The following is a 24,414-nucleotide window of genomic DNA, read 5'->3' as shown; positions in this document are numbered from 1 at the left end:
GAGCCCGTGTGTGCACACCCATGTCCTTGTGTGAGCCTGTGTGTGCTTGTGTGTGTGTGAGTCTGTGTGTGTAAGCCCGTGTGTGTGTATGTGAACACCCATACACTTGTGTGAGCCTGTCTGTGTGAACCTGTGTGTGTATATGAGTGTGCACGTCTCTGCCCTTGTGTGAGCCTGTCTGCGTGTACCCGTTCATGTGTGTTCCTCTGTGCACATCTGTGTCCGTGTCTGAGCCTGTGTCTGTGTGCACCCATGTCTGTGTCTGTCTGTCCCTGTCCCTGTGCAAGCGTGTGTCTGTGTGCACCTGCGTCCTCATGTGTCTCCCTGTGCCTGTGCTGTGTCGGCGTGTGTGCGTGTGTGTGCTTCTGTGTCTTGTGCCCCACACCTTCTGATGGCCCGCACCTGCGAGTCCAGGTTTCAGATTGGCCACTGCCCGTGTCTGGCTCCCTCCTTAGCTAAGGGTCCTGAGGGCTGGGAGTCCAGGACAAGAGAATGGGGAGTTGTAGGGGGCTGTGGAGGGCCGCAGGCAAATATATGTTCTAGAAAGACTTTGGCTGTTGTGGGGATGGTGGTTTGGGGCAGACCAGTGATGTCATCCCCTGACTTTTCAGCCAGTTCCCAGGAAGTGGCACAGGGGTGATAATGATCAAGCCAGGAGCGAGGGCCGAGGGGCTTTAGGAAGTGCCAGGGAGCACTCTGAAGCAGTATGTTTTGGTTCAATGGGGCTCACGTGGCACCGGCTCACTGCCTGCCCTCTGGCCGCAGCGTGGCGGGTATCATCGACCACCCGAAGCACTCAGATCCCTTTCTGCAGACACCTAAGCAGATGGTCTCGGTGCATGAGCCTTGACCCACATCTCGTCCTGCAGCTGCCTGACTGAGCGATGCCGCAGTGCAGAAGCCGCACGCCGTCCAGGCTGGGCGGGTGGATTGGATGTGTGAGCTGTGGCCCAAGCAGTCCTCCCTGGGCCTCTCGCTGGGGTGTCTCAGCTCCAGGAGCAAGGAGCTTGTCTTCTGAGGAATTCTGTGCCCTGGGAGAATGAGCTGAGCCGATCCTGAAGCCAGGGTCAGTCACGCACGCTTTAGTGCGAACGAGCCTCATGTGAACCCTGGAAAGGCCTCGCAGGAAAGGAGAGGAAGGAAGGCTTCCTCTAATTGTGTGGATGAGGAAATTGAGGTCTGAGAGCGGCACGGCTGGCAAGTGGGGCCAGCTGACAGCCAGGCTGTCTCCTGACCCTGGCCTCGTGCCCTCACCTCCTGACGGCCCACCTTGGGGCGGAGTGAGGGTGCAGATGGGAGGACCCTGGTGGGGACAGGGAGAGGTGGGTGGCCGGAGCTGTGACCGCAGGCTCCGCTGTGGGCGGTGGTACCTGGAGCATGTGGTCAGCACAGCGCGGCAGGCTCCCTCCCTCCCTGCACCGCAGCGCTGATCAGGAGGCCAAACCCCGGAGAGGGGCCCAGCTCCTTGCCTGATATCATGTGGCCAGTTAACGGCAGAGTCGGGATTCGAATCCAGATTCTTGGGACTCTTCTTTGAGCCACTTCCAGCCTGGGGTTCTGGCACGTGGTTGGAGTTCTGGGGGCTGCTAGGGTCGCGGGACATTCCTCCTCTGGGAGGGACCTGGAGCCGAGCCCTCCCTGCTGGCTGGGGAGGGGCCTTGCTTCCTACACAAACAACCAGGCCTGGCTGGAGCCATTTTATTTTTATTTCCTATTTTTACTTCCCCGTTGGCTCTTTTTAGCAACTCTGGGTGAGATAGGCCCCCGCCCTCCAGTCTCCACCCGGCTTCCTGGCCCAGGCCAGGACCTTGGAGGAGGCGTGGGCGTGGGTGGCCCGGGGTTGGGCCGGCTTGCAGCTTGGCCGGCACACACCTGGTGGCAGAGCTTCTCTCTTTCTGGGAGCTCTTCAGGGTGGCTGACCTCTTCCCGCCTTCGGGGAGCACCGTGGGGTGTACGTGGTGGCAGGGGAATGTCTTGGTGTGTGACTGTTGCCACCCCTCTTCTGGGTCTTAGCCGGAGGTTGGAGTTTGGGAGGTAGAGGCACTGGGCAGTGTGGCCTGGGAGCTTGGCGCGTGACTGGCAGCGTCACTGCCTGGGGCCTGGCTGGGCAGGGCTGGGCTTGGGTTTGTTGAGGCTCTGCCCACTGCTGGCCTGGCCCCACCTGCTGAGGGTCTGCTGTGCTCCAGGGTCTGTGAAGCCCAACATGGAGGTTAGGGGTGGTCAGAGCATCCGGCCGGCTGGAGCCTGCCTGTGGTGGGTGTTGCTGGCTGGGGGATGTGAAGACCCCGAATGGGGAGGCATCTCCCTGAAGGCTCTCTGCTGGGCCTGGGGTGGGGGTCCTCGTGCTGGCATTTGGTGGGTAGTGGGTTCTGAACTATGAGATCAGACTGGAGAAAGCCCCGGGCCCACTGTGGATCCCAGGCCAGAGTGAGGGCAGGGGCGGGGGTCCGGGCCAAGGACTGGCAAGCCACAATGTACCAGGTGCCCCGGTGCCAGCTTGTGCCAAGCCCATTGCCCTCCCAGAACCCTGGGGGAGGGAGTTGCCCCCACTTACAGAGGAGGCCTGGGCTCAGGGAGGCTGAACTGATTTCTTCAAGGCCACACAGCTTGTGGGCATGGAGGGGCCGATCCTTGCCCTTTCCCTGCCAGGAAACTGAGGCATAGAGAGCAGGGGTCCCCCAGGTGGTCAGGCCCCAGAGGCCTGCACTTGGGACAGCGTGCTGTGTGGCCTCTTCCTGCCATCAGCGGGGGACAGTGGGGCGGTACAGGCAGAGTGATAACAGCAGGGTGAGGGCAAGGGACTGCTTGGGAGCTGCTGTGAGCCCAGGCAGGTGGTGGGGCTGCGGGGCTGTGGGAGGAGGCCCTTGTGGTTCCTGCAGGGCCATGTGTGGTCTCCAGGGCTGAGGTGGCTGGTGTGGGCTGCCCTGACCTGGTGGGTTTGGGGGAACCTGGCCCCACAGGAGAGTGGACAGTGCTGTGGAGGAGGCTGCCTACCTGCCTTCCTGGCCCTTCCTGCTCTGGCTGGCTCAGCGGGTGGAGCGCAGGTGGTGGCTGTGGCCCTGCCACCGCTGCAGTGACCTTCCCTTTGGATGTGAGTGATGTGGGTGGCATGGCTGTGGATGCAGGCACATGTGGGTGCCGGGGATTGTCGGGTAATCCTTTGATTAGAGGCCAGGAAACCCAATCCCACGGCCCAGGCAGTGGAGGGGACCTCCTTCTAGAGAGGCCCCAGCAGATTATGGGGTTTCCACTTGCCCCGTCCTGGGAGGCTTCTCGGGCCGAGAGCATTTGGCCTTGGGAGGTCTGGAGGGGTTTCCTGCCCTGGAGCCCGGGAAGCTGTCTGTGGCCCACCGTTCAGGGCCCGACACAACCTTTTTACATGCTGTGTGACCTGGGGCAGCGAGTCTGTCTCTGAGTCTCGACTTTCTCATCTGTGAAGTGGAGTGAGGGTACTTGCTGCCTGGGTGGTTGTGAGGGCACTTGCTGCCCGGGTGGTTGTGAGGGTTCACTGAAGTAAGGCCTGTCCTTCAGTTCTTGCCTGGGAGCAGGGAAGGGTGCTGGCTGGGGTCCCCTCTGAACCTCTGTGTCTTTGTCTGAGGGCCAGGAAGAGGAGTTTATTCTTCTGGGTTCTGGGGGTCATGCAGGATTGCCCATCAGCATCATGCAGCCCCTGGAATAAGGGGCGCTGAGTGTGGGGCGAAGGAATGTGAGGAGGGCATGAGTGTTCTGTCTCACCGGAAGAAGCATTTTCTTGGGAGGAGTGGTTACAGGGGCAGCTAGTTCTGGAACCATCTTAGGACCTAGAAATTGCTCAGGGCCAGTAAGTGAGACCAGTCACTGGGTGCAGCCTTGACGTGAGCTTAAGGGGTCACGTCCCCTGTCCTATCCCCGTCTTTCTCAGTGACCAGAGGAGAGAGGCGTGTGCACTTGGTGGACTGTCACGGGCCTTCGGGCCTTGGGACCAGCCCTCCATCTGCCCGTCCCCAGCCGGGCGTGGCACTGAGCTGAGGGAGCCTGCGTTCTTCCTTCAGGCAAAGAGGATCTTCTGCAACTGTGGGAAAGAGTGTTTCCTCCTGGAAGGCGGGGCCGGCTGGCTGGGTCACCAGATGGGCTCCTCCGGCGCCTTCTCACCTTCTGGCCAGTCGTTGGCCCTCGTGACCCTACCACAGTGGGGTGGGCATGTCCCCATAGACCCTCCCCACAGGACGCAGCCCTTCCTCATGGGGCCTGGTCCTGCTGAGGTCCCCGGAGGCCATGCCCCATGTGGCCCCACCTCTGTGCCGCCTTTTACACCGTTCCCTCTGCCTGGCGTGTGTGCCTGCTCTGCCCTTCTTTTTCCATCCTTGAAGGCCTGAGTCCAGCGTCCCCTGCCCTTTGAAGCTGGCCCCAGGGACCAGGTAGGCTGGGGCCCATGCAGTACAAATGTGGACAGGTCTGCCCCCACCCTGCCCTGGGCCTCCCTTTCTCCCAGCCCCCTCTGGCACCGACATGTACGGAGGCTGTGGTGTGCCTCTTCCCTGGGTGGAGGAGTGGGGAGGGGCTGGTTTTGCAGCTTGGGGTCTATCTAGCCTCGTAACTGGAGAGACTTGTGGGGTGCAGCTTCCTGCCCTCACCGCCGGAAGGGGCTGAGATTGGGGTCCCGCCCCTTTGCTCCTGACTCAGCAGCTGCAGAGTGGGGGAAACTGGAGGTTTCTTGGCAAAACCCCCAACCCTGGGCACCCGCCCAAGGCTTAGATTCCTCTTACGAAGGTGGAAGCGGAGTCCTTGGTTCCTTTCTCTGGGGGCTCCCAACAGGAGGTTGGGACGGGGCTGGATCCCAGGCCCTGGGCCCTGGAGCCCTCTCCTCCCCACCTCCCGGGCCTCCGAGGACTGTGCTTCTCTGCTGCGTCGCGCCCTCTGTGGTTCCCCAGGGCGGAGTTCTCGCTGCCGCCTGGCCACGGACGCCCCTCCGTCCTCAGGAGCCAGGCAGGCCCCACCACCGTACCCCTTAGCAACCAGCTTCCCACTCTGACCCGTGTCTGCCTGGGTGCTGCCTTCTGCAGCAGACTTTCTGGGCTTAGGTCCCCTCGACGCTCTGTGGGCACTGGGCTTCCTGTCCCAACACACTGGTGGTAGTGATGGGACACGGCCTCCGTGCGGGCCCCGTGCCTGGCGTGGACCCAGTAGAGTTGGGCGGCGGATGTGGAGTTGGGGAAGAGGGGAGCAGTGACAGCCATTCAGAGTGGGCTCTGCCTCCTGCACCCCTGGGCCGTGTGCCTGGGGACAGTTGGCCAGAATCGTGAGGCCCAGTGCTCGAGCTGCAGTGTAGACGGGTGAGTTCCCTACCCCAGGCTCCACCTCTGTCCAGCTCAGCGAGCGTGGCAGCCCCTATGCTGCTGGGACGACTGCCAGTGGCCGAGAAAATGAAAGTGGACGTGCCCTGGAGGTTATGGGCTCCAATATCCCCACCGGGTGAGTGAGGAAACTGTCCCCCTCTAGCTGCTCTGCGGCGGGCCCGTTGTCAGGTACTCATTACGTGTAGCTGCTGGGAAGGAGGTGGAACGTTTGGACCAAAGCCCTGATGGGTTTTTGTGTGCCCTTGGGTGGTCAGCAGTGGGGGTACCTGGTTCGTTCACTGCACTTCAGGCCCCTCCCTGGGACTGGCATGGATCCTCGTGGAGGGATCTGGAGTTTGGGGTTGGAGAAGCCCCAGCCTTGGCCTTGGTGGCCTCCATCAAGCAGAGACCAAGGCCACAGGCAGGACGGGGGCTCTGGCGGGAGCTGTGTCACTCTGGCATCGCATAGCTGGCCTGGCCGCACCCACCAGGTGTTCATCCAGGAGCTGCTGGCAGCCCCGGCAGCCTGTCCCACCAGCTGCCTGCCTCCGTCCTCCATGGGGACTCGTGAAACCTGGAACCGAAAAAGAGCCAAGGCAGGAGAGAGCAATCGAAGTTGAAATTAACTGTTGCTACATCTCCCTAGCCCCAGCCCTGACACTGTCAGTGCAAAATGCGTGACGGGGAAGGTGAAAATAATCAAAGTCTTGACTCTCTGGCCTGGTTCATTCATGACTAAATATGTGTCAGTTCCTGGCACAGGTGAACGTGGAATGGGTGCCCCCAGGTGGGACTGTGGCTGCTGCTGCGTCCAGATGTCCCCTCTTCTAGGGAGCCGTCCTTGATTTCCCCACTCAGGAGGTCCTCTCCTATACCTGTGTTTTCTGATACACGTGCATCCTACAGTGTCCATGTAGAGACAGTTGAGAGTCAGGGCAGCAGCCTAGGCCTCTTCTGGGGGGTGGGTTCCAGGCAGGGTGTGGCCGGCAGCCCAGGGTGATGTGGTGTTGGGGGCCACGCAGGGTCCCTTGGCTCTACCAGTGCTGGCCCATTCTGAGCACCTGATCAGGACCATGCCGCCCTCCTCTTTAGTTCCTCCCGTTCTGCTGTGGTCCTAGGGGTGGAGTCCCGGCCCTGGCCCTGGCATGCATCCTTGCCCTGCCCTCCCTGCCCTCCTGCGGCTTGCTGGGGACCAGCTGTGCTGAGTGATGTGATGTCTTCAACCGTCACAGCTTCGCACTTGCTGTCCCCTCCCCCAAATGCCCTTCTGCCGTTGCCCGTTCAGGTCTCCCTTGGCTGTTGGCTCCTTGAGGGGCCTCCCCGGACCCCTGGCTCCCGTGGCCTCACAGGGCTCCCGTGGCCTCACAGGGACCCAACTGGTCCCTGTGGCCGGTTCTGCTTGTTCCTTCTCGCACTCCTGCCAGTGGCTGGCCATTCCCGGGTGTGTTGGGGGCTCGTTAATCTTCCTGACTAGGACCTGGGCTCTGGGGACTAGGGGTGCCCAGGGACTGCAGGACCTGCCCTGTGTCCTGGCACTGCCCAGCTTCACATTAGCAGGGGAAAGAAGCCTGTGTCTGGGTGCCGTGGGTGGATGCCCGCAAGGGTGGAGCCCCCATTTTGGGGGTGTGCTGAGCCTTCACCCCACTGTCTGCTCGCACTCGTGAGCTGCTGGAGTCTGAAGCCCAGGGTGGGACAAGGAGCTGCCTTTGAGGGAGGGTCCTCCTGGAGGCCCCAGGGGTTTGGGGAGCCCGAGTCGGGACAGTGTGGGTTGGAGGAGTCATAGGTGGGACTGGCTGGGACCCCACCAGCGCTTCACTGCTCCCAGCTTACGGAGAGGAAGGGCGAGGCTGGTCGGGGGCAGCTTGAGAGGCTCTGCCTCTGGGCAGCACATCCGGGGCCTGGCCTTGTCTCTGTGGAGGTGGCAGGCAGGTGGGAGTGGGGTGGTGGCCTGTTGGTCACTGTGGAGGTGACAGGTGGGCGGGAGTGGGGTAGTGGCCTCTGTGTCGCTGTGGAGGTGACGGGCAGGGGTGGGATGGAGGCCTTGCCATCACTCTGGGGGTGGCAGGCAGGCGGGGGTGGGGTGGGGACCTCACAGTCATCTGTGGACAGGATGGGGCAGCCGTAAGGAGAGCAGGTAGAGAAAAGGGTTAAAGGACTGAGGGAAGTAATAATGTTTCTAATTTTCCTGTGTAATTTAATAAAAATGTAAATTGCCGGGCGGATGACACGCCCTGCCACGGTGTTGACCGAGATTAATTGCGGGCGCTCATGGTCAGCCTGCCTTTGTCTCTGCGCCCCGAGCGCAGCCCGGCTTCTCCGTCTGCCTGGGAGGCAGACACCGTGCCGTCCACCCTGATGGGGACTGCAGTGTCCGGGCTTCTGCCGAGCAGGAGGGGGGCCTGGTCAGTCAGAGCCAGCCCCTGCTGTGACCCCACACCCCTCTCCGGAGGAGCACGGGGCTGGGAGAGGACATTCAGGGGCCTGTGCTGACGGGCAGGTTCCAGGTATGCGGAGGGTCCCTGGCCAGCATGGTTAGGGAAGGCCCTCCGGGGGGATGCTGTAGGTGGACTTGTGCATGGGAAGGAGCAGCCGGTGGGGAGGTGGAGGAGGACCTCTCAGGCCAGGGGAACAGTGTGGGCAAAGGCCCCAGGGTGGGGCTCACTGGCAGGGGGTGGGGTGGTCAGTTAAGAGCTGGACGTTGAGGTCTGGCAGCCAGGAGGGGCCCGGTGGGTGACAGAGCCAGGCAGGGCATGGCCAGTGGTGCTGGGCATGTCCTGATAGTGGTGAGCATCCTTCAGAGGCTGTGAGTGCTGAGTGAGGGTCGTGGCGGCTGGTGAGGATGGACCCTAGGGGCAGGAGGGGAATCCGTGTCCACTCGGAGACGGAAGCAGAGGCAGCCGTGGCCATGACTGTGGGGGATGGAGGAGCCGGTTAGAGCCGTGGCCGACAGGCCTGGAGCAGGGGCTTGGGGTGACCCTGTGGTTTGGGCCCACACAGTGGTGCCATTTCTAGGGACGTGAGGCATCGAGGGGAGTCGGGGGTGCCAGGTGTGGAGGCAGTTGCAGTTGAGGTCATGCAGGACCCCTTGCAGGTTACAAGAGCAGTGCGCATTGAATGCCAGAGCTCTGGGGTAGACCTGGAAGCCTCCCAGGAGGCGAAACCCCAGGGTCTGTGGTTGGAGCTTGGAACATTTTAGTGGCCCCGGGGTCTGTGGTTGGAGCTTGGAACATTTTGGTGGCAGGGCCAGGGTTTTGAGAGGGAGGACAGAGCAGCATTTGCTGGCGCAGCGGGCATCGTGGTGCGATGGTTTCCAGGATGCAGGGCAGTGAGAGCCAGGTGCAGCTCCTCTGAGCTCAGGCTGGCTGGGAGGGTCCCCGCAGCCCAGTTTTGTCCCAAGGTCCCCCAGGGCCCATGTGGCCGCTTGTCCCCTGCTGCAGATGGAGGCCAGTCACGGACAGAATGTTGATCTGGTCCCGGGGGATGCAGGTGGCCGACACGTGGGTTGAGTCTTGGCTGAGTTCAGCCAGGCTCGAACAGCCATGCTGCTGTGGGATTGCGATGGAGGGCTGGCTCCTGCTCAGTGCTTCCCGGCCTACGTACGCCCTGTCCTCGGGGTCCTAGGCTGCATGGCACCTGCCCATCCATCCGCTGTCAAAGGCATCACGTGTCCGCTGTGTGCTGCCTCAGGCCCAATGCAGGGTTCGGTGGTCAGAAGACTTCACGTGCCTCCCCCGGATGCTGGATGTCGAGGTGGGTGAAACTGGGCCTGGGGTTGCAGTCCCTGAGGGAGAGCTGAATGTGTGTGCGTGGCTTTAAAACACCCAGAAGCCCCAGACCTTGGCAGGACCTGACTTTGGACACCAGCTCTGTACCGCCTGAGTGCCAACCGTGGCATTGCGCCAGCAGGGCCTTGAGACTCGGGAGGGGCTGGCATATCCGAGACCCAGTTCTGTCACTTGCAGTGAAGGGCTGGTCCCCGCTGAGAAGGCTGGTGATGCACGGTGGGTACGCCGCTTCCCGGGAGGGGACCTGTGCTGTCCCTGAATTCACCGAGGGCCAGGAGGGGTCCCAAACACTGACCCGCCTCGTGAGGGCCTGCACAGAGGCTCTTGCAGGAGAGGGGTCTGGCTGGGCCTGCAGACCCCAGCTCCCTGTCCCAGCCTGGCCCCAAGCTCCCGCTTCCTCATGCTGGGCACCCGGGGAGCCCTGCTGACCCCTGCTCTGCACCTGGACAGCTGGGTGTCGGTGGTGGGCCTGCTGAGGGTAGCTCTGGACAGGGGTGCCTCGGCCTGGTGGAGGGCTTGGCCGAACTTGGTGGCAGGGAGGGAAGCCTCTCCACGGGGAGCAGGAGGGAGGATAGGGACGGCTGGTTGGTGGGGAAAGAGAAGAGGCTGGCTCAGGTGGCCTGGGGTCTTCGGCTGCCACATGTGGCAGTGGTACTGCAGGGGTGGCTCGGCCCTGAAGCTCGTGGCGGGTAGAGCATGCATGGACAGGGACCCAGCAACTTGGCGAGCATGGGCCAGATGGGCAGGGTTCTCAGGTGGCCCCATGCGTGGGTGCCATCAGGAGACCCCGCATCGGGCGAGGTTACCTGTGTGCCTGCTGACTTGTCTCATGAGGTTTGGGGACTTTAGTTCTACCTGAATGCCCGTCTCCCTGGAGGCACAGGGCTGTGCACAGGGTTCCCCAGGGCTGGGCCTGCCGGGCGGTGTCCACCCGGGAAAGCTGCTTGGAGGAGGGGCAGAGCTGGGCTGGCTCGGGTGGGCGGACGGGTGCCGCAGGCTCTCCTGGGGTGGGAGTGGGGTGGACAGTGTGCACGATCTCGCCCTGCCTGTGACACCTTCCTCTCCTCCTAGTTGGGTCAGCTTCTGGCTGCGGCTGGTGTCTGGAGGTCCGCAGGCACCGCTGGGACCCCTGCGCCAAGCCCAGGACCCCTGGTTCATGCCTCTTTCCAGAGCACTTGCCGGCCTATGGTCGGGAGGAGCAGACCCGCCAGATGGCTGTGTGTGTGTTGAGGGAGGGTGGAGGATGGGGGTGCAGCCGCCCAGAGATACCAGGAGATGTCATGCCGATCGCACGCTTTGATTAAACAGCCTGTCTGGGGCCGAGTGGGCAGCTGGTCAGTGTCAGGCTCCCAGGGCAGGATGTATGGAAACCACCGGGGGAGGGAGGAACTGGCCCCCGAGAGCCGGTGGGGCTGGAGCCGCGGAGTGGCCTGAACACAGCGCTGCTGCATCGTTCCCTGGCCCCCGCCTCGCCAGCTGCAGCCTTGGAAGGCCCTTTGCCCCTCCAAGCCTCAGTTGCCTTTTCTGTAAGGGGGGATGGCTGTCCTCGCCCCCTGGGTGGTGGCTCAGAGCTGGATATGCTGTGTAGTAGTCACATGGGTGGCATACTGGTGGCTGGGGTCCCCAGGGGCTGCCCGTGGGTGGTCAGCTCCATTTGGAGGCCTGTGGTTTCCGGCTAGTGTCTTCCACCAGGCACAGCAAGCCCCAGACGATGCTACATGAGGATTGTGTGGGCCCCTGTGCTGTGCCCGGGCTGTGCTCACCCACATGGGGAGCCTGAGGCACTGCCCACTGGGGCCTCCCTGGCCCAGCTCCACTCTGCCCTTCCCCACGAGAACCAGCCTCCCCCCGGGAGCAGCTCCATCTGGGGCATTTTCATGCCTTCTGCTGAGGTGGGTGGGGGTGGGGATTGGGCCAGTGGCTCCGCTTTCCTCGGCCGCCTGTCCCCACTGCATGAGGAGACGCATTCGAGGGGCTGAGAGGCTGAGCCCGGGGCCCGGCCTGGCTTGGGTGGTGTCTCCCCTGCCACCTTGTCCTCATCTGTACTGAGGGTCAGCATCAGCATCTCGGCTGTATGATGGTGCGGAGGCCACCTGTCCTGCACCCACAGGAGGCCCTGTGCCTCAGCAAGGGGGGGCCGAGCTTCCCTCACCTGCCTAAGTGTCCCTTCCTATAACATGGAGCTCCAGCCTCAGACTTCATGGGAAGTGCGTGTGGCCTCGAGGTACAAACACCCTATTGTAAGCCCTCTGAATGCTTTGCTTAGGAAATCAGAACGTTGGGGCTCCCTTCTCCTGCACAGGCCAGGCTTGGGGCCGGCAGAGTCTGAAGAGGTGGCAGGTCTGGGGCTAGGAGGCCTGGCAGGAAATCATGGGAGGCCTTGGGGCAGTGCCTGGCTCTCTGGGCCGCGGCATCCTCCTCAGAGAAGGGACAGTTGGGAGGGTCACTCGCGAGGGGCCCTATGCCAGCAGCGGGCAGAGGGGAGGGCAAAGTGGTGGTCCTGGGCCCCGCAGGCTGATTGTGAGGCAGGCTGGTCTCCAGTCCCCACCTGCATAGCTCTGTTCCTCCAGACGGCCCTGACCCCAGCACCCCAAACTCTGTCTTCCCAGGTGGGGAGCCCCGACAGGGCAGGGATCCTTCATCTCAGGAAACGCAATCCCTTCCCTGGCCTGTGAATATTTCATCAGCAGATTAAAAATTGAAGCTGAACCATCCCTGCTCCTCCGGGAGGGTGGAGGAGGGGGGCCGGCTCCGTTTCAGGCTGGTTTGAGTATTTTTCTTGATAATGGAGCCGCGTCAATTAGAAAATGACATTGCTGGTTAAAATGCCGTTCTGCGGCCCTCTTTAATTAAGGCCGAGACGTAATAACCAATGCGCTGCTGCGAACGCATTTTTAACCATCAGAACGCGAGGTGAATGACATGGAGTTGGGTTGATCAGAGCGGGCGTGCGGGGCCTCAGAGAGATTTATGGAGGCCGCACAGCAGCTGCGGCTCTGGCAGGGCATGGGGTGTGCCAGTGTGTGTTGGGTCAGGTGGTTCTTCTTTTCTGTGTGCACGTGTGCGTGCATGTGGCATGTGTGGGTTGGGACCAGAAGGGCCTGGGGGCTGAGGTTGAGAGTCCTACTGAGTTTGCCTGCATGGGCCATGGTGCTGGAGCCAGAGGGCCCTCCGGGCAGCCCGAGGAGGGAGCGAGGCTGCACAGGCTGCGGGAGTCAGAGGCTGTTGAAGGCAGAGTCAGGCTGGGGTGCAGCAAGAGGAGGGTTCTGGGCATGGAATGAGGACAACAGCGTGGCCCAGGAGCCGCTGTGGGTTTGATGGTGCCTGGTGAGATGAGGAAAGGGGCAGACTGACTCTGTGCCTCCCGGGGTGCCTGGAAAATCCTGGGGAGGTGCGTGGGGGGCGAGGGGAGGGGAGCAGGGAGGTGGTGTCCAGCCAGCCCCTCAGGTGCCTGAAGGATGAGCATGGGAAACAGCTGCCTCGGGGACCCTGGATGAGTCCGGGGTATGAGGAAGTCTGAGGAGCCGCAGTCCTTCCCTGCTGCTGAGCGGGGGCCCTGCTCTAGGCCCCAAGTGGGCAGCACAGGGCCTGGTGGGGCTGTCCTGCCTTCCCTGCCTCACCCCTGCCCAGCCGTGTGCAGACTGTGCGGGAACTGGCGTCTGTCAGGACCACCCGGCCTCCTGCTGGCCCTGCTTTCCATTGGTGGGGCTGAAGGTGCACCCTGGCTGAGCCCTGCAGCTCTTGGGCTGCTGGCTTGACACAGGGGACCAGCTGCCCCAGGGAAAACAAGGTCAGGGCTTGCCTGGGACTGTCTGGGACGGGCAATGTGGGGGCCAGCATGGGGCGGGCTCCACAGCCGACGGCTCACATGCCTGTCTGGGCCGTGTCGAGTCTCGCTTGAGGTTGGAGCAGTCTCCCTTTGGGGACATCCAGGGCTCTTGGGCCTGTCTCTGGCAGGGAGTCAGGAGCCCTGGGGACATGGGAGTTCTCTCCTGCTTCCTTGGTGTGAGGAAGTACGTCCTCAGCCTGCTCTTCTCTTTAGGGACACTTGGCCCTGCCTTCTGGCGCCCACGTGGAAAGCCAGCCAGGGATGCTGTGACGTTTGTTGACACCCTCCCACCACCTGTGCTGTCTGGGCTGGCCTCTGGGGGTGCAGCCTGGGGGGATGAGCCACCCCAGGTATAGGGTCCCCTTCGGGAACGGGGAGGAGGGGCTGGAACTGGCTGTTGGTGTGGCTGGTAGGGGCAGGCCCATAACTGGGAGGTTCTGGGGCTTGAGGAAGAATCCCAACTTTTACTTTTGAAACAAGAGCAAACAGCAAACTGTGGAGGAGGTGGGTTTGTTTTCTTCAGTAGATTTGCTGGAGTCCTTCTCAGGGGTATCCCTGGTGCCCCAGAGGTGGCATCTCTGATGGCCCATGGTTGTAGGAGGCCTCGGGCCAGCATGCTGAAGAGTGAAAATGCAGGTGGCCTGGGCCGTGAGTGCACATGTGTGCATGTGTGCGCACAGCCCCATGCGTTACAGCGCATGTGTGTGCACATTAAGCCAGTGTCCCTTCCTGGGGCCCGGCCACAGGCGCCCTTCGCTGTGAGCCAACCCTCGCTTACGTTCAAAGGTGTGTTCACTGCCCAGTGGTGCCCCAGCAGCTTCCACGGCCTCATGGGTTCACGAGCCCCTGTACAGCCAACACCCCTCCTCTCCACAGCTAGGAGGGAGGACGCTGGCAGCTTGTCTGCCTTGTCCCGCTTTCCCCAGGGTGGCAGGGCAGAGGTGCCCTCGGTGCAGGGGTGTCAGGCCCTGGCAGGCAGGAGAGGGAACTGCTGCCTCCTCATGCTGCCCATGGGCCTGGTTGACCTCCAGGCCCGGGCTGCCCCGTTGGGGCTGCGCCTGTGGGGTGTGTACCTGACCTCTGGCTGAGAATCTGGTGGGGCTCCGGCAGCCATACTCATCTATGAGCCCTGCTGGCGGTGAGCTCGGACGGCCTGGCTGCATTTGGGGAACGTGTCCCCAAGGCTGGTGGGGATGGGGCTGTGGGTGGATGAGAGCTCGGCTGAGGGTGCCTGGTGGCTGTTCACTGGGCATGGAGGTGGCCACAAGCTCCTGGGGAAAGGGGGCAGAGGCAAAGACGAAGCCTGGACTTCTCTGTTGCCACCGTAAAATAACACTTGGGTCCGTGCCTGGGAAGGCCTAGAGGTGCGTTCCAGCCTGTGTGTCTCTTGTGACGGGTCGGATGGGGTGCCTGGGACCCAGCAGGGAAGGTGGGTAGGTGGATTGGTGATGTCTGCAAGGAGGGCTGTGGGGCACTCCTGCGTGCCACATGCTCCCCTCCTGGCCCTGTGGTCTCTGTGCTAATCTGATGTCACCTTTCTACCGAGAGCTTAGTACCACCGCTGTGTGTTTTCACTGTGACTTCTGCAGAATTTTCTGCCCATACTGCCGGCTCTTCTGGATCCCCCTCCTTGGACAGTGTTGGTGTGAGGGGGTGGTCGGTGCGTGTGTGGTGGTGGAATAACTCACCCGGGTTGGAGCCAGCCTCACACTGCCGGGGCTCAGTGGGTCTTACCTGGGCTGCCCATCGGCAACGTTTGAAGATGAGGAACTTTTAAGATTCCCGGTGCCCCGGCCACACCTCAGACCAATCAGATCGGCAGCCGTGGGGGTGGTGCCTGGGTACCAGGGCTCCCTGGTGATTCTGTTGTGCCTCAGGGTGAGCCCACTGGTGGAGATGGCCTGGGCCGGGCATTCCTGGGGTTCCTCCTGCAGCTCTGCTGGCATCTGTTGTGCCTTGGCCTTTGCCATAAGACTGAAATCTTCAGAGGCCCTGTTGTTGCTTGAAGTCTCAGATCTGGGCCTGCCTCCGCTGTCTTGGGCCCTCCAGGCTCCCCAGGCTGCAGTTGTCCTCGTCCTGGATTTGCCTCTCCCCTTCCCATAGGCCTATGTACTCCCAGTTCCCTAAGAGCGGGTGGAGCTGGCTTAGGGATGGAGGGGCTGAGAGGCCACTGGGAAGCTGTGGTTGGGAGTCTGGGAGCCAGTCTGGAGTTCTGGGTGTCGGGAGCAGAGCGGCTCCGGGAGACTGCATGAGCAGAGCCTCTCATCTAGAAGCGGTCAGGACCGTGATCCCAGGAGGCATGTACATCCCATCTCCGGCAGGGATGGGGTGGCTCAGCTCCAACTCTGCCCACGTTGGCCTTTGGGGTTCAAGGCGGGGCTGGGGCTGGGCCACCCCATCTCTGCAGGCAGGAACCTGGCATCCCTGAACCCTTTCCTGTGTCCAGCTCCTTTCTGCCTCACCCCTTGTGGGCACCACCCCTGTGCATGCTGGGGGAGGACCTCGGCTGTGGGTGCTTGCATCTTTGCGTCCTTCTCTTTCCCCTGACCTCTGTCCTCACCTGCGGGAAATGCAGGCCCAGTTGTCCAGGAGCTGTGCTGTGGGTCCCAGGTGTATGAGCAGTGCCTAGTGTGCCTGGGCCTGGCATGGGTATCTCTGCGTCTCTGAACTCCCCAGCTGGACCGGGCACTGTTAACTGAAGAGCAAACAGTAAAAAGTAGCCTGACCCTTGGCCACTTATCCTCGGTCAGGGAGGTAGTGGACAGAGTCCCCGATTCCTTCCTAGCCTCAGTTTCCTGCTCTGCCGGTCTCCGAAGAGCTGGGAGGGTGAACAGAGATGAAGCCAACGGAGCTCACCTGCAGCTCAGCCAGCGCCAGGAACTGCTAGTTGTCGTTTTTGGTTAATTTTTCCTCGCCTGGGCTTCACGTCTCAGGGTGGGTTGGGAGGGAGAGGCACCGGCCCAGAGTTACAGTGGAGGGGTGGGGTAGTAGAGTCCGGCTGGGAGGGGCGGCGCTGTCCACACACAGGTTTTCAAAGCTGCGCTCTGTAGCCAGGCTGAGGACCCAGAGGCCAGGGAGCTGTGTGCACCCCCGCTGGGTGGGGGAGGTCCTGGGCCTGCTCCTCTGGAGTATTCAGCTTGGAACGCAGCCTTGCCACATGTTGGAGACAGGTAGGGACCTGGCCCGTTGTGCAACCTGCAGCTGTGCGGGAGAATTCCTCCCAGGGCCCTGGGCTCACCCTGCCCTGGAGTCTGCATTTTTCAGGAAGCTCCGCGGGTACCCTCTCAGTGGGTCAGAGGCTTGGAGGAGGCCAGGGTCCGCGCCCAGGTGTCAGACAAGCCCTGGGGGAGGGCAGCTGAGGGGCTGGGGGACAGCTCCCTGCCCACGGGATGGCCGCTGGGCCCGCACTGCTACAGAGTAGTGGCAGGGAGGTGCTTCCATGGCGCCCTCACTGTGGGATCTGGCTCGGGCCTGTCCCAGGCCAGGCCTCCTTTCCCTGGTGACCTGGAAAAGCATGGACCCTGCTGGCATGTCCTTCCCTCCTGCCCCTGCCAGGTGGAGCAGGGTGGGGCCTTCTGGGGAAGGTGCTCCACCCTCACCTGGCTTCCTTGCCCCAGCCCTGCAAGGGAGGGGAACTGTGTCAGGCTCTTGTAGGTGACTCTCCCTGGGGGAGCTCTGGGGCCTCGGGCAGGTCACTTCACCAGCCGCAGCCTTGCTCTCCTCATCGGTAAAAAGCGGGGAAGGGTTTCTACCTTGGATTTTGGTAAGGGGGAGCCATTGTTAAGCTCCCGCCGGAACACACCTGGGATGGCGTTGGGCTGGGGATTGCGTGCTGGCTGGGCTGAGAATCCAGGAATTGCTGCCTGTGCTTCTGCAATGCCCACCCGGGCTTCCGGGTATATAGGGCAGCATGGTCTGCAGGATGGAGGCCCTTCCTGCTGACACAGGAGGCTGGGGAAGGTCTGTGGCTGGAGAAGGTCCGTGCCTTGCCCAAAAGTGTGTCTTACCACCCCTACCTCGAGAGATGGCCCGGTGCACTGAGCACCTACTGTATCCTAGCACTGTGGTGGCCGTCCTGCTCAGTGGCTCTTGGATTAGCCATCCTTGGCCACCTGCAGGGGAGGACGAATGTTCTCACCACTGTCCTGCTGTGGAGGGAAAGGTGACAAGCTTGTCTGGTGGCACCTGTGCCCTCAAAGTGTTGGGAAAGCTTGGTTTTCCCAGGTGGGGGCCCCTGCCACGCCCCAGCCTCACGCTGCCTGAGGCCCTGCTCAGCCACCACCCTCGATGGCCCTGATAGAAAGTGTCTCCCAACACCTCCGCACCCTGCCTTTCTCCCAGCCTCAGCAGCCCTGGAGGTGGCCCGAGGCCCGTGCCCATGACCCATGCTGGGCACCCCCAGGAAGCTCAGAGGCCCCCGGGCAGAGCCGGGGAGGTGTGAAGGCATAGCCAGGGCGGAAGCAAAACAAAAGAAAAAAATCCACCCCTAAACCCACCCAACCCACACCCTGAATCTCCTTATCTGTGTCTCCGCAGCCTGTTGCAATTGCCTGCTGTGAGTGGGTTGAGAAATTCGATGGAGCAGATAGTTGCCCAGGCACTGAATCGTCTAGGGCGGTTGGACAGGTTTGGTTCCTGCCCCGGTGGAGGGCCCTTCTCCAGAACCCGGAGCAGAAACCTGGCCAGAGTTCGCTGCTGAGCAGGCCGCAGCCTCCCGCATCCTCACCTGGGCTCCCTGCAGGTTCCTGGGAAAAGGGGACTTTCAGGGCCAGGGACGGGGGGTCACACGGAGCTGATTCACGTCTCAGCCCCTCTGCTGTAGCCGCGTGAAGTCAGGTGCTTCCTGGGCCTCAGATTTCTCACCTGTGCTGCGGGTTGGGGGCCGTGCAGTTGGTGAGATCTGAATGTTCACGAGGACTGTCCACACCACAGGAATAGTGGGAGAATCATGGGTAGAGGGTGGGAGACCCCCAGACCTGAGTCAGCCCCTCAGAGAGCCGTGGCCCTGGGTTTGAGGCCAAGGGTTCGGCTGTGGTTTGTGCAGTCCCAAGCAGAAAGTTCAGGTCTTTGCTAGGGAATGCCCTGCTTAACCAGTCAGATATGTTACCCAGAACCTTCCAGAACACAAACACGCACCAGAGGTAAGCAGAATTGGCCACCCTCGGGGCAGAGCACCTGGGAAATTACGTGTTCTTAGAAAATTATGTGTAAATCACAGTTTCTTCATAAGTTTGTTTATTGATTTTTCCCTGGCAACCTTCACGCTGTCTGATCCTAGGGTGAGACCATGGGGGTAGTTTACAGCGGACCCCGTGGGCAGGGGGAGGAGCCACAGTGGGGGAGGAGCCACAGCGGGGGAGGAGCCACAGCAGAGGAGGAGGAGGAGGAGGGGGGGCAGGAGGAGGAGGGCAGCATCCGGCCTGGGGCCTGGGATGCCCCCACAGAACACAGGGGCATGGGGCAGGGATGGGATGAGAGGCATACCCGCTGTGCTCCCTGACACCCCAGCTGCTCACTGGCCCGAGGGCTGGCTCCTGCAGCACCGTCTCCGCAGGAGGCTGTGGGCCGCTTCCAAGAGGGCTGCTGCAGGGTGTGCTGCCCAGGCCCCGGCCACCTGCTGAGGACCGAGCCAGGCCTGAGTCTGTGCGGGACAGAGCTGAAACACCGAGTTCTGCCTGCACAGTCCCTGGGGGCTCTGGCTCACCAGCTGGGAGATGGGCACCAGGCCTGTTGGGCCACCACCAGCCACTTTCCTCCAATAGCAGGCAGGCAGGCGGGAGCCACAGTTCGGGGCCAACAGGTCTCCCTCAGCCTGGGTGCGGTGGAGCTGGAGGGAGGGCTTCCTGGGGGAGGTGACAGGGAACATATGGGGAACAGCATATGCAAAGGCTCAAAACTGGGAGAGTTCCGGGGCCTGTACGGGGAGGTCAGGAGCTGAGCCTGTGCGGTCCTCAGAGGCCTTGTGCAGGGTCTGGACTTGGCCCTGTTGGTGCCGCCCAGGAACTGACAAGGTCTTGTTCCAGAGACTTCCCCAGAGGTCTGGGACCTGCTTTTCGGCTCCTGTTTGGGTGCTGTTCCAGCACAGCAGCACTGCCCTAGGCCCTGCTCTCCCCTCCCTGTCCCTCCCTGGTTGTCTGCAGGACTGGGCAGAGCCCCGGGACCCTGCCTGAGACAAGCAGTTTCCAGGACAGGCCTGGGCCCCGGCTGGGGTCTCTATGGGGTGTGCTGGCTTTGGGAATGTTGGCAGGTCTGAGCCTGGCCTATGTGTGTGCTGCTTGCTCACATGAGTGGTGAGGGCTGCGGGCAGAAGGCCAGGAGCCCCCCGGGGCCTGCTGCTAGGCTCAGGGGAAGGGCAGGTGGAGCCCTGGGGCCAACAGCCCCACGTGGCAGGGGATTTTCATTAAGCCCTGTGCCCTACTCCTACCCCATGCCCAGTTCTGGGAGGCTCACCAGGGTCCAGGGAGCATTCATTGTACAGCTGCTGGGGGCTGCCGTGTGGGAGAGGTCGAGAGGAGGGCCAGGCTGTAGCCAGGGGTGGAGGAAGCTTCCAGACCCGCTGTCTATTAAATTGAGGAAGACAGAGGTGTTCTTTCTGTTTCCGGGGTCCCCTGCTCACATCTGAGGGCACGGAGGGTGAGATGTAAAGAACATGCATGCCACTGAATAGCTGGGGAAACTGAGGCAGAGCCAGGGCCACCTGCCTTTGAGGTCCTCAGGCGTTGGCTGTGAGATGGGTGTGCTGCTGCTGCCAGCGGCTCTGAAGTGGGCTTTGAAAGCTTTGGAGGCCCCAGAGATAATTATCTGGCAATAACGAGCTAATTAATGGCTGCAGGTGTGCCCCGGCCCACCTCCCCTCCCTTCCCAGGCTCCCTTCTGCCTCGTGCCTCCCACCCTTCCCCATCCCCTCCACCGGGCACACCCTCATCTCGGCGTGAACATCAGTTCCATAAGTCGTCGCGTGATTCCCGGGGCACTGTGGCTTTGCCTGCTTGGAAGGTGAGGGTGCCCGCCTGGGGAGGCCTGGAGGGGCTGCCCTGACCTCTGAGGAGGGGTGTGACCCACCCCCTGCAGATCAGCCACGTGCATTGTTTTCCCTCCCTCCCTCCCTCTGCTGGATAAATAGCACACACTGGCTGAGGGCAAGAGAAGCGTGGTCCTGGAGTCTGGACAAGCCCCGTGTGGCCCCGGTGGGGTGGGGAGGTGACACCCAGCCCTGCCCCTCCCAGCAAGGATGTGGCCTGTCTGTCCTGGATGGTCCTGGGTAGGCTCTAGGCCCTGGTCCCAGCCCGTTTCCCCAGGGGCTTTGTTCCCGAGATTGTCCTGCTATGCTGGTCAGCATGGTGGCTCTGGGTGGGCCTGGCCTGTGAGGGAACGGGAACAGGGAAGCTTCTGGAGCCGCGGGGGTTCCCGGGCTAGGGTTGCATGGGACCAGGAGGGGAATGGAGCAGTAACCAGAGGGTGGAGGTGTGGTGCGCCCAGTGGGCCCACCTGGCACAGATGCCACCATGCTTTCGCGGCTGCTGAGTGGCCCCAGGGCTTTATCTAAGGCCCCCGTGATTGCTCTGTCCTGCCTGGGGTGGGCCAGATCCCTGGGCAGGGCCTGGAAGCTGCCAGCTGTCCTTGGTAGCCTTGGTGGAGGTTACTGGGCTGGGTGTCTGCCTTCCCTGGAGACTGCACTGCCTGAGCCGGTGACAGGCTGTGGACTGGCCTGTCGGGCGGCAGGTCAGAGCGAGCAGGAAGCACTGGTTCCTTCTCCATTCCCACCCTGCTCGTCGCGGGAGCCTGGTGTGCCCAGGCCTGGACTTGCCCAGCCCCACAGCCTTGCCGATGCCTGGAGTTCTGGGTTCGAGCTCTGACTCCGTTGTGGCTGCAGGCAAGGCCCATCCTTCCCTTGGTCCCGCCGCCCACAGCCTCAGTTTCCCTTTCTGAAGGACTCGTATCAGGAGACAGTGTGGGCAGCCAGTGCCCGCCGTGCCAGCGCCCCTTCCGGCGCACTTGTGTTCAGGTTGCTTGAGGTTACCCACCACTCTCTGGTCTGCGGGAGGCTCTTTTGAAAGCGGCGCGCCTTGGCTGCTCAGCCTGGCATTGTATGGGGGACATGGTGGCCACCGGGCCTTCGTGTGTTGGGGGTAAATCCAGGACCTGGGACCACAGAGAGAGTAGTTCTGGCTAGAATCTGCTGGAAGAAAGAGCCCCCTTCCAATTCCTGGGGCTCGTTGGATTGCGGGACTGCCCCCAGGCAGGCTGAAGGTGGGGACGCTGAGGCCTGCCGGTGGGTAGTGGGGAAGCCTGCTGGGGGGAGGCTAGAGCCCTGGGCTCCCTGCAGGGGCCCTGAACCCGGTGCAGGGCGAGGGTTCCGGTGGCCCTCAGAGCTTTGGGTGACTCCTGTCTTTTCCCCTGGCCTGGGGTTCAGGACCCCGGGAGGCCTGAGAGCTTTTGGTGTGCTGCCATCTCAGAGCCTGGATGTAGCGAGTGTTGCCTCACCCCAGCCCTGCCAGGGATCTTATCTGACGGGCAGGAGCTGGCCCTTCGCTGTCAGACTGGACTTGCCCACGTGCCCTGCCATCTGACTCATCCAATTAATGCCGTGATCATTTTGCTAATTCCTTCAGCTGATTCTGGAACCTTTTCCGGTTGGCCACTGGGTCTTGGAGCTGGGAGGGAACCTGGAGATCCTTTTCAATGTCCTCATTTCACTGAGGGGTAAACTGAGGCCTTCTGGGAAGCACAACCTTTCCTGCCCTGCCTCCTTCCGGGCCCTCCCCTGAGCCCCCAGACCCTCTGTACTGAGGGCCTGCAGTGTGCTCGGCTCCCTGGGCATCTCCTGCAGGGAGGCCCCTTCCAAGGGCCTGCCTTGCCTGCCTGGTGCCGACTCTGTCGTTTCTTTTTGTCTCCCGGCTGGACGGCTGGGACAGGGATGGTGGTGGTGGGAAGGTGCGGGTGACAAATGAGGCTGTGGGCACTGAGGTGTTGCATCTCCTGAGACTAAATGCCTCCAACGTGCGCGATTCATCAGGGCCTTCCGCACCGTCAGTGGCCGTCGCCCGTCATTTGCTGGTAATGAGCTTTTTCATACCGTAATTTGTGTCTCCTAATTGCCGAACAAGCACCTAATGGCTCTGATTAACATCGGAGGGACTCTGAGCTTCCGTGTTTGGGAGCAGGCCTGTGGCTTCCAGGACTGCCTGCCACCTGCCCGTGTGACTGGGGGAGGCAGAATGTTCCGGAACAGTGGCTCAGGGCCTGAGAACCATGGGCCTCCTTCTGGTCTGACCCAGGCAGGGGTTTCAGCGCCTGTCCTCAGGGTCCCCATCTGTAGAATGGGGACAGCAGTGTGTTCATGCCCTGGGGGGCCAGGGTGCGTACATTGCTCCGGCTGCACTGGGTTTCTGATGCCGCCGGGCCCCAGTCCTCCCCTCCTGCTGGGCTTGGCAGGGCTGCCACTGGTGGGAGGAGCCCCAGTCTGTCTCCCAGCCTGGAGCTGCCCCCTGGCTTGGCACTGCCCTCTGTGCCTCTGTGTTCTCCCTGGACTGCCTGCTGGCTCTGCCCGCCCTGGGCCTTCTGTGTGGGTTGGGAGGGGATGGGCTCAGAGGAGTGAGCAGCGCTTGTCTGGGGCCCAGTGCGTGGCCGCTGCTCATGGCAGCCTCTGCCTAGAGCCCTCAGTGGCTCCCCGGTGCCCCTGGGGTAGCTCCTACCAAGCCTTGACCCTGGGGCCCCTCCCTGCGTGGCCGCTGCTCATGGCAGCCTCTGCCTAGAGCCCTCAGTGGCTCCCCTGTGCCCCTGGGGTAGCTCCCACCAAGCCTTGACCCTGGGCCCCCTTCCTACCTGGCCACCCCTCCTTTGAAGGCTGTTGCTCATCCTGCAAGTGCCATCTCTCCCTGGGGTGGCAGGGGCATCTCTTAGGCCCGCCTGGTTGGGCGCCCCTGCAGACACTCTGCAGCCTGTGTTTCTCCGTTCATGCCACAAGCGGTGTTTCCAGCGGCTTGTCCAAGGTCTGGCTTCCCCAGCCCCTGCCAGACTGTGAGCTTCAGGGGTGCGGGAGCCGAGTCTGCCTCATGGTCGCAGCATGGTGCTGGCATAGCACAGGCCCTCATGGGTTTCATGGAGTGAATAAATGATGGTATTCCGGGGAGCAGAGCCTCCTCCTGGGAGCTGGGCGTGGGCTGGGCACGGGGCTGACGGTTAAGTCATGGATTCCTTCACACCTACAGACATACGCTGCCGTCTTAGTCAGTGAGGCCCAGCAAGGCCCCCGTGAGTGTGCCCAGCTCTGCCCGCCCCACTTTCTGTCAGCCCCTCATATGGTCCTGGTCACCTCCCGGCTGGGGTGAACACTTGGCTGGTGGCGCTTAGAGGAGGGGACCCACTTGAACAGGGATCCTGCCTGTGTGTGCCCCCATGCCCGAGTCTGCACTGGCCTCACTCCCACAGCATTGTCCCCAGCCTGATGTGCCCGTTGTTAGCAGCCATCTCGGCTCCAGTTGGAGACCTGAGCTCTGAGTCTGGGCAAATCCTTGCTGTTGTTAATTTGGGGAGGGTGTGGACGGTTGCAAAACAGGACCCCTTTCTCTTGCCGCTTCTCCCAGACAGAAGCTAGGAAGTGAGCCTAGGGCGCCAAGTTCAGTAAATTCACCTTCCCCGGTGGCTGTTGGGTGCCATGTTCTCCTTGTGCCGTGTGCCCTGTGCCTTGTGGGTGCCGTGTTCTCTCCATGGGGACCTTTTGGGAGTCGTCGTTAGTGATGGAGGTAACCCAAGTCATGGCCACGGGCGAGGGGGTGGGGGCCTTGTTGCTCTATCCCCTCCCAGTCCGGCATGTGGCAGGGCTGTCGGGCCTCAGAGGTGTCCCCTCACTCAGGGAGCCTGGTGGTGGGCCCTGTCCACCCACCCCATTTTCCTGAGCAGCGGGAGGTGGGAAGTTGACTCCCTAAACGGGAGTCAACTTTCATACCTCTCTGGTTTCTCATCTAAGGCCCAACCTTCACGGGCCTGGTGTGGCACCATGAGCCCAGGCTGCTGGGCACGGTGACCCTCCTCTGCAGGGCAGTGTGTCTGTGGGGCAGTTTGCTTCTGTCCTGTTTCTGGGATGGGCCTACACTGCCCTCCAGGAGGCCCTAAGGGGTGCAGGTGGGGAGGGTTGGCGATGGCAGCTTTGAGCAAGATGGGCGCTGTGCCGCACCTGTGCTGCACTGGGTGTGGCTGGCATGGTTCGGCTGCTGTCTGCCTGAGCACCGCCTGTGCTGGCCAGCGTGTCTCCCAGTCCTGGGGACAGCCTTGTGGGATGCTCAGGCCGCCCTGAGCGTGGGGATCCCAGGGCTGGAGGTGTGACCTGAGCACGGGGATCCCGGGGCCGGAGGTGTGACCTGGACCTCCTCATCCTGACCTCAGCTCCGGACATGTCACCATCTCCCCTGGGTTTAGCATTTTTTTGGGGAATAGTTCTTAGCCTCCGATAAGAACTATACAGCCAGAAAAAAGAACAGAAAGG

General features: G+C 62.2%; 1 protein-coding gene and 1 long non-coding RNA gene across 16 annotated transcripts in view; one reads left to right on the top strand and one right to left on the bottom strand.

Annotated features, from left to right (window-relative positions):
• RXRA (retinoid X receptor alpha) overlaps positions 1-24,414 on the top strand; it is a 120,570-nt gene that overhangs the window by 14,695 nt on the left and 81,461 nt on the right. Inside the window, exons 1-2 of one of the 15 annotated variants that reach the window (XM_077967162.1) lie at positions 4,364-4,397; positions 5,348-5,451. The exons of 9 other annotated variants lie outside the window; for them this stretch is intronic. In XM_077967162.1, coding sequence (XP_077823288.1) covers positions 5,370-5,451 — 82 coding nt within the window. In that variant the 5' untranslated portion in view covers positions 4,364-4,397; positions 5,348-5,369. Of the gene's footprint in view, positions 1-1,837; positions 1,952-4,363; positions 4,398-5,347; positions 5,452-7,563; positions 7,820-8,844; positions 9,317-24,414 lie in introns of those variants that run through there. 5 more of the 15 variants (XM_077967165.1, XM_077967185.1, XM_077967175.1 and 2 more) reach the window with 5 other exon arrangements.
• On the bottom strand, positions 13,298-17,409 carry LOC144334971 (uncharacterized). The gene is made up of 3 exons (XR_013405313.1): positions 16,382-17,409; positions 15,324-16,325; positions 13,298-15,241 (listed from the first exon to the last, which is right to left on the bottom strand). It is a non-coding gene; the product is annotated as an uncharacterized LOC144334971 (long non-coding RNA).

Source organism: Macaca mulatta, chromosome 15, assembly GCF_049350105.2.
Source record: "Macaca mulatta isolate MMU2019108-1 chromosome 15, T2T-MMU8v2.0, whole genome shotgun sequence".
NCBI classification, from domain to species: Eukaryota; Metazoa; Chordata; class Mammalia; order Primates; family Cercopithecidae; genus Macaca; species Macaca mulatta.
This window is presented reverse-complemented; position numbering and strand designations above follow the sequence as displayed.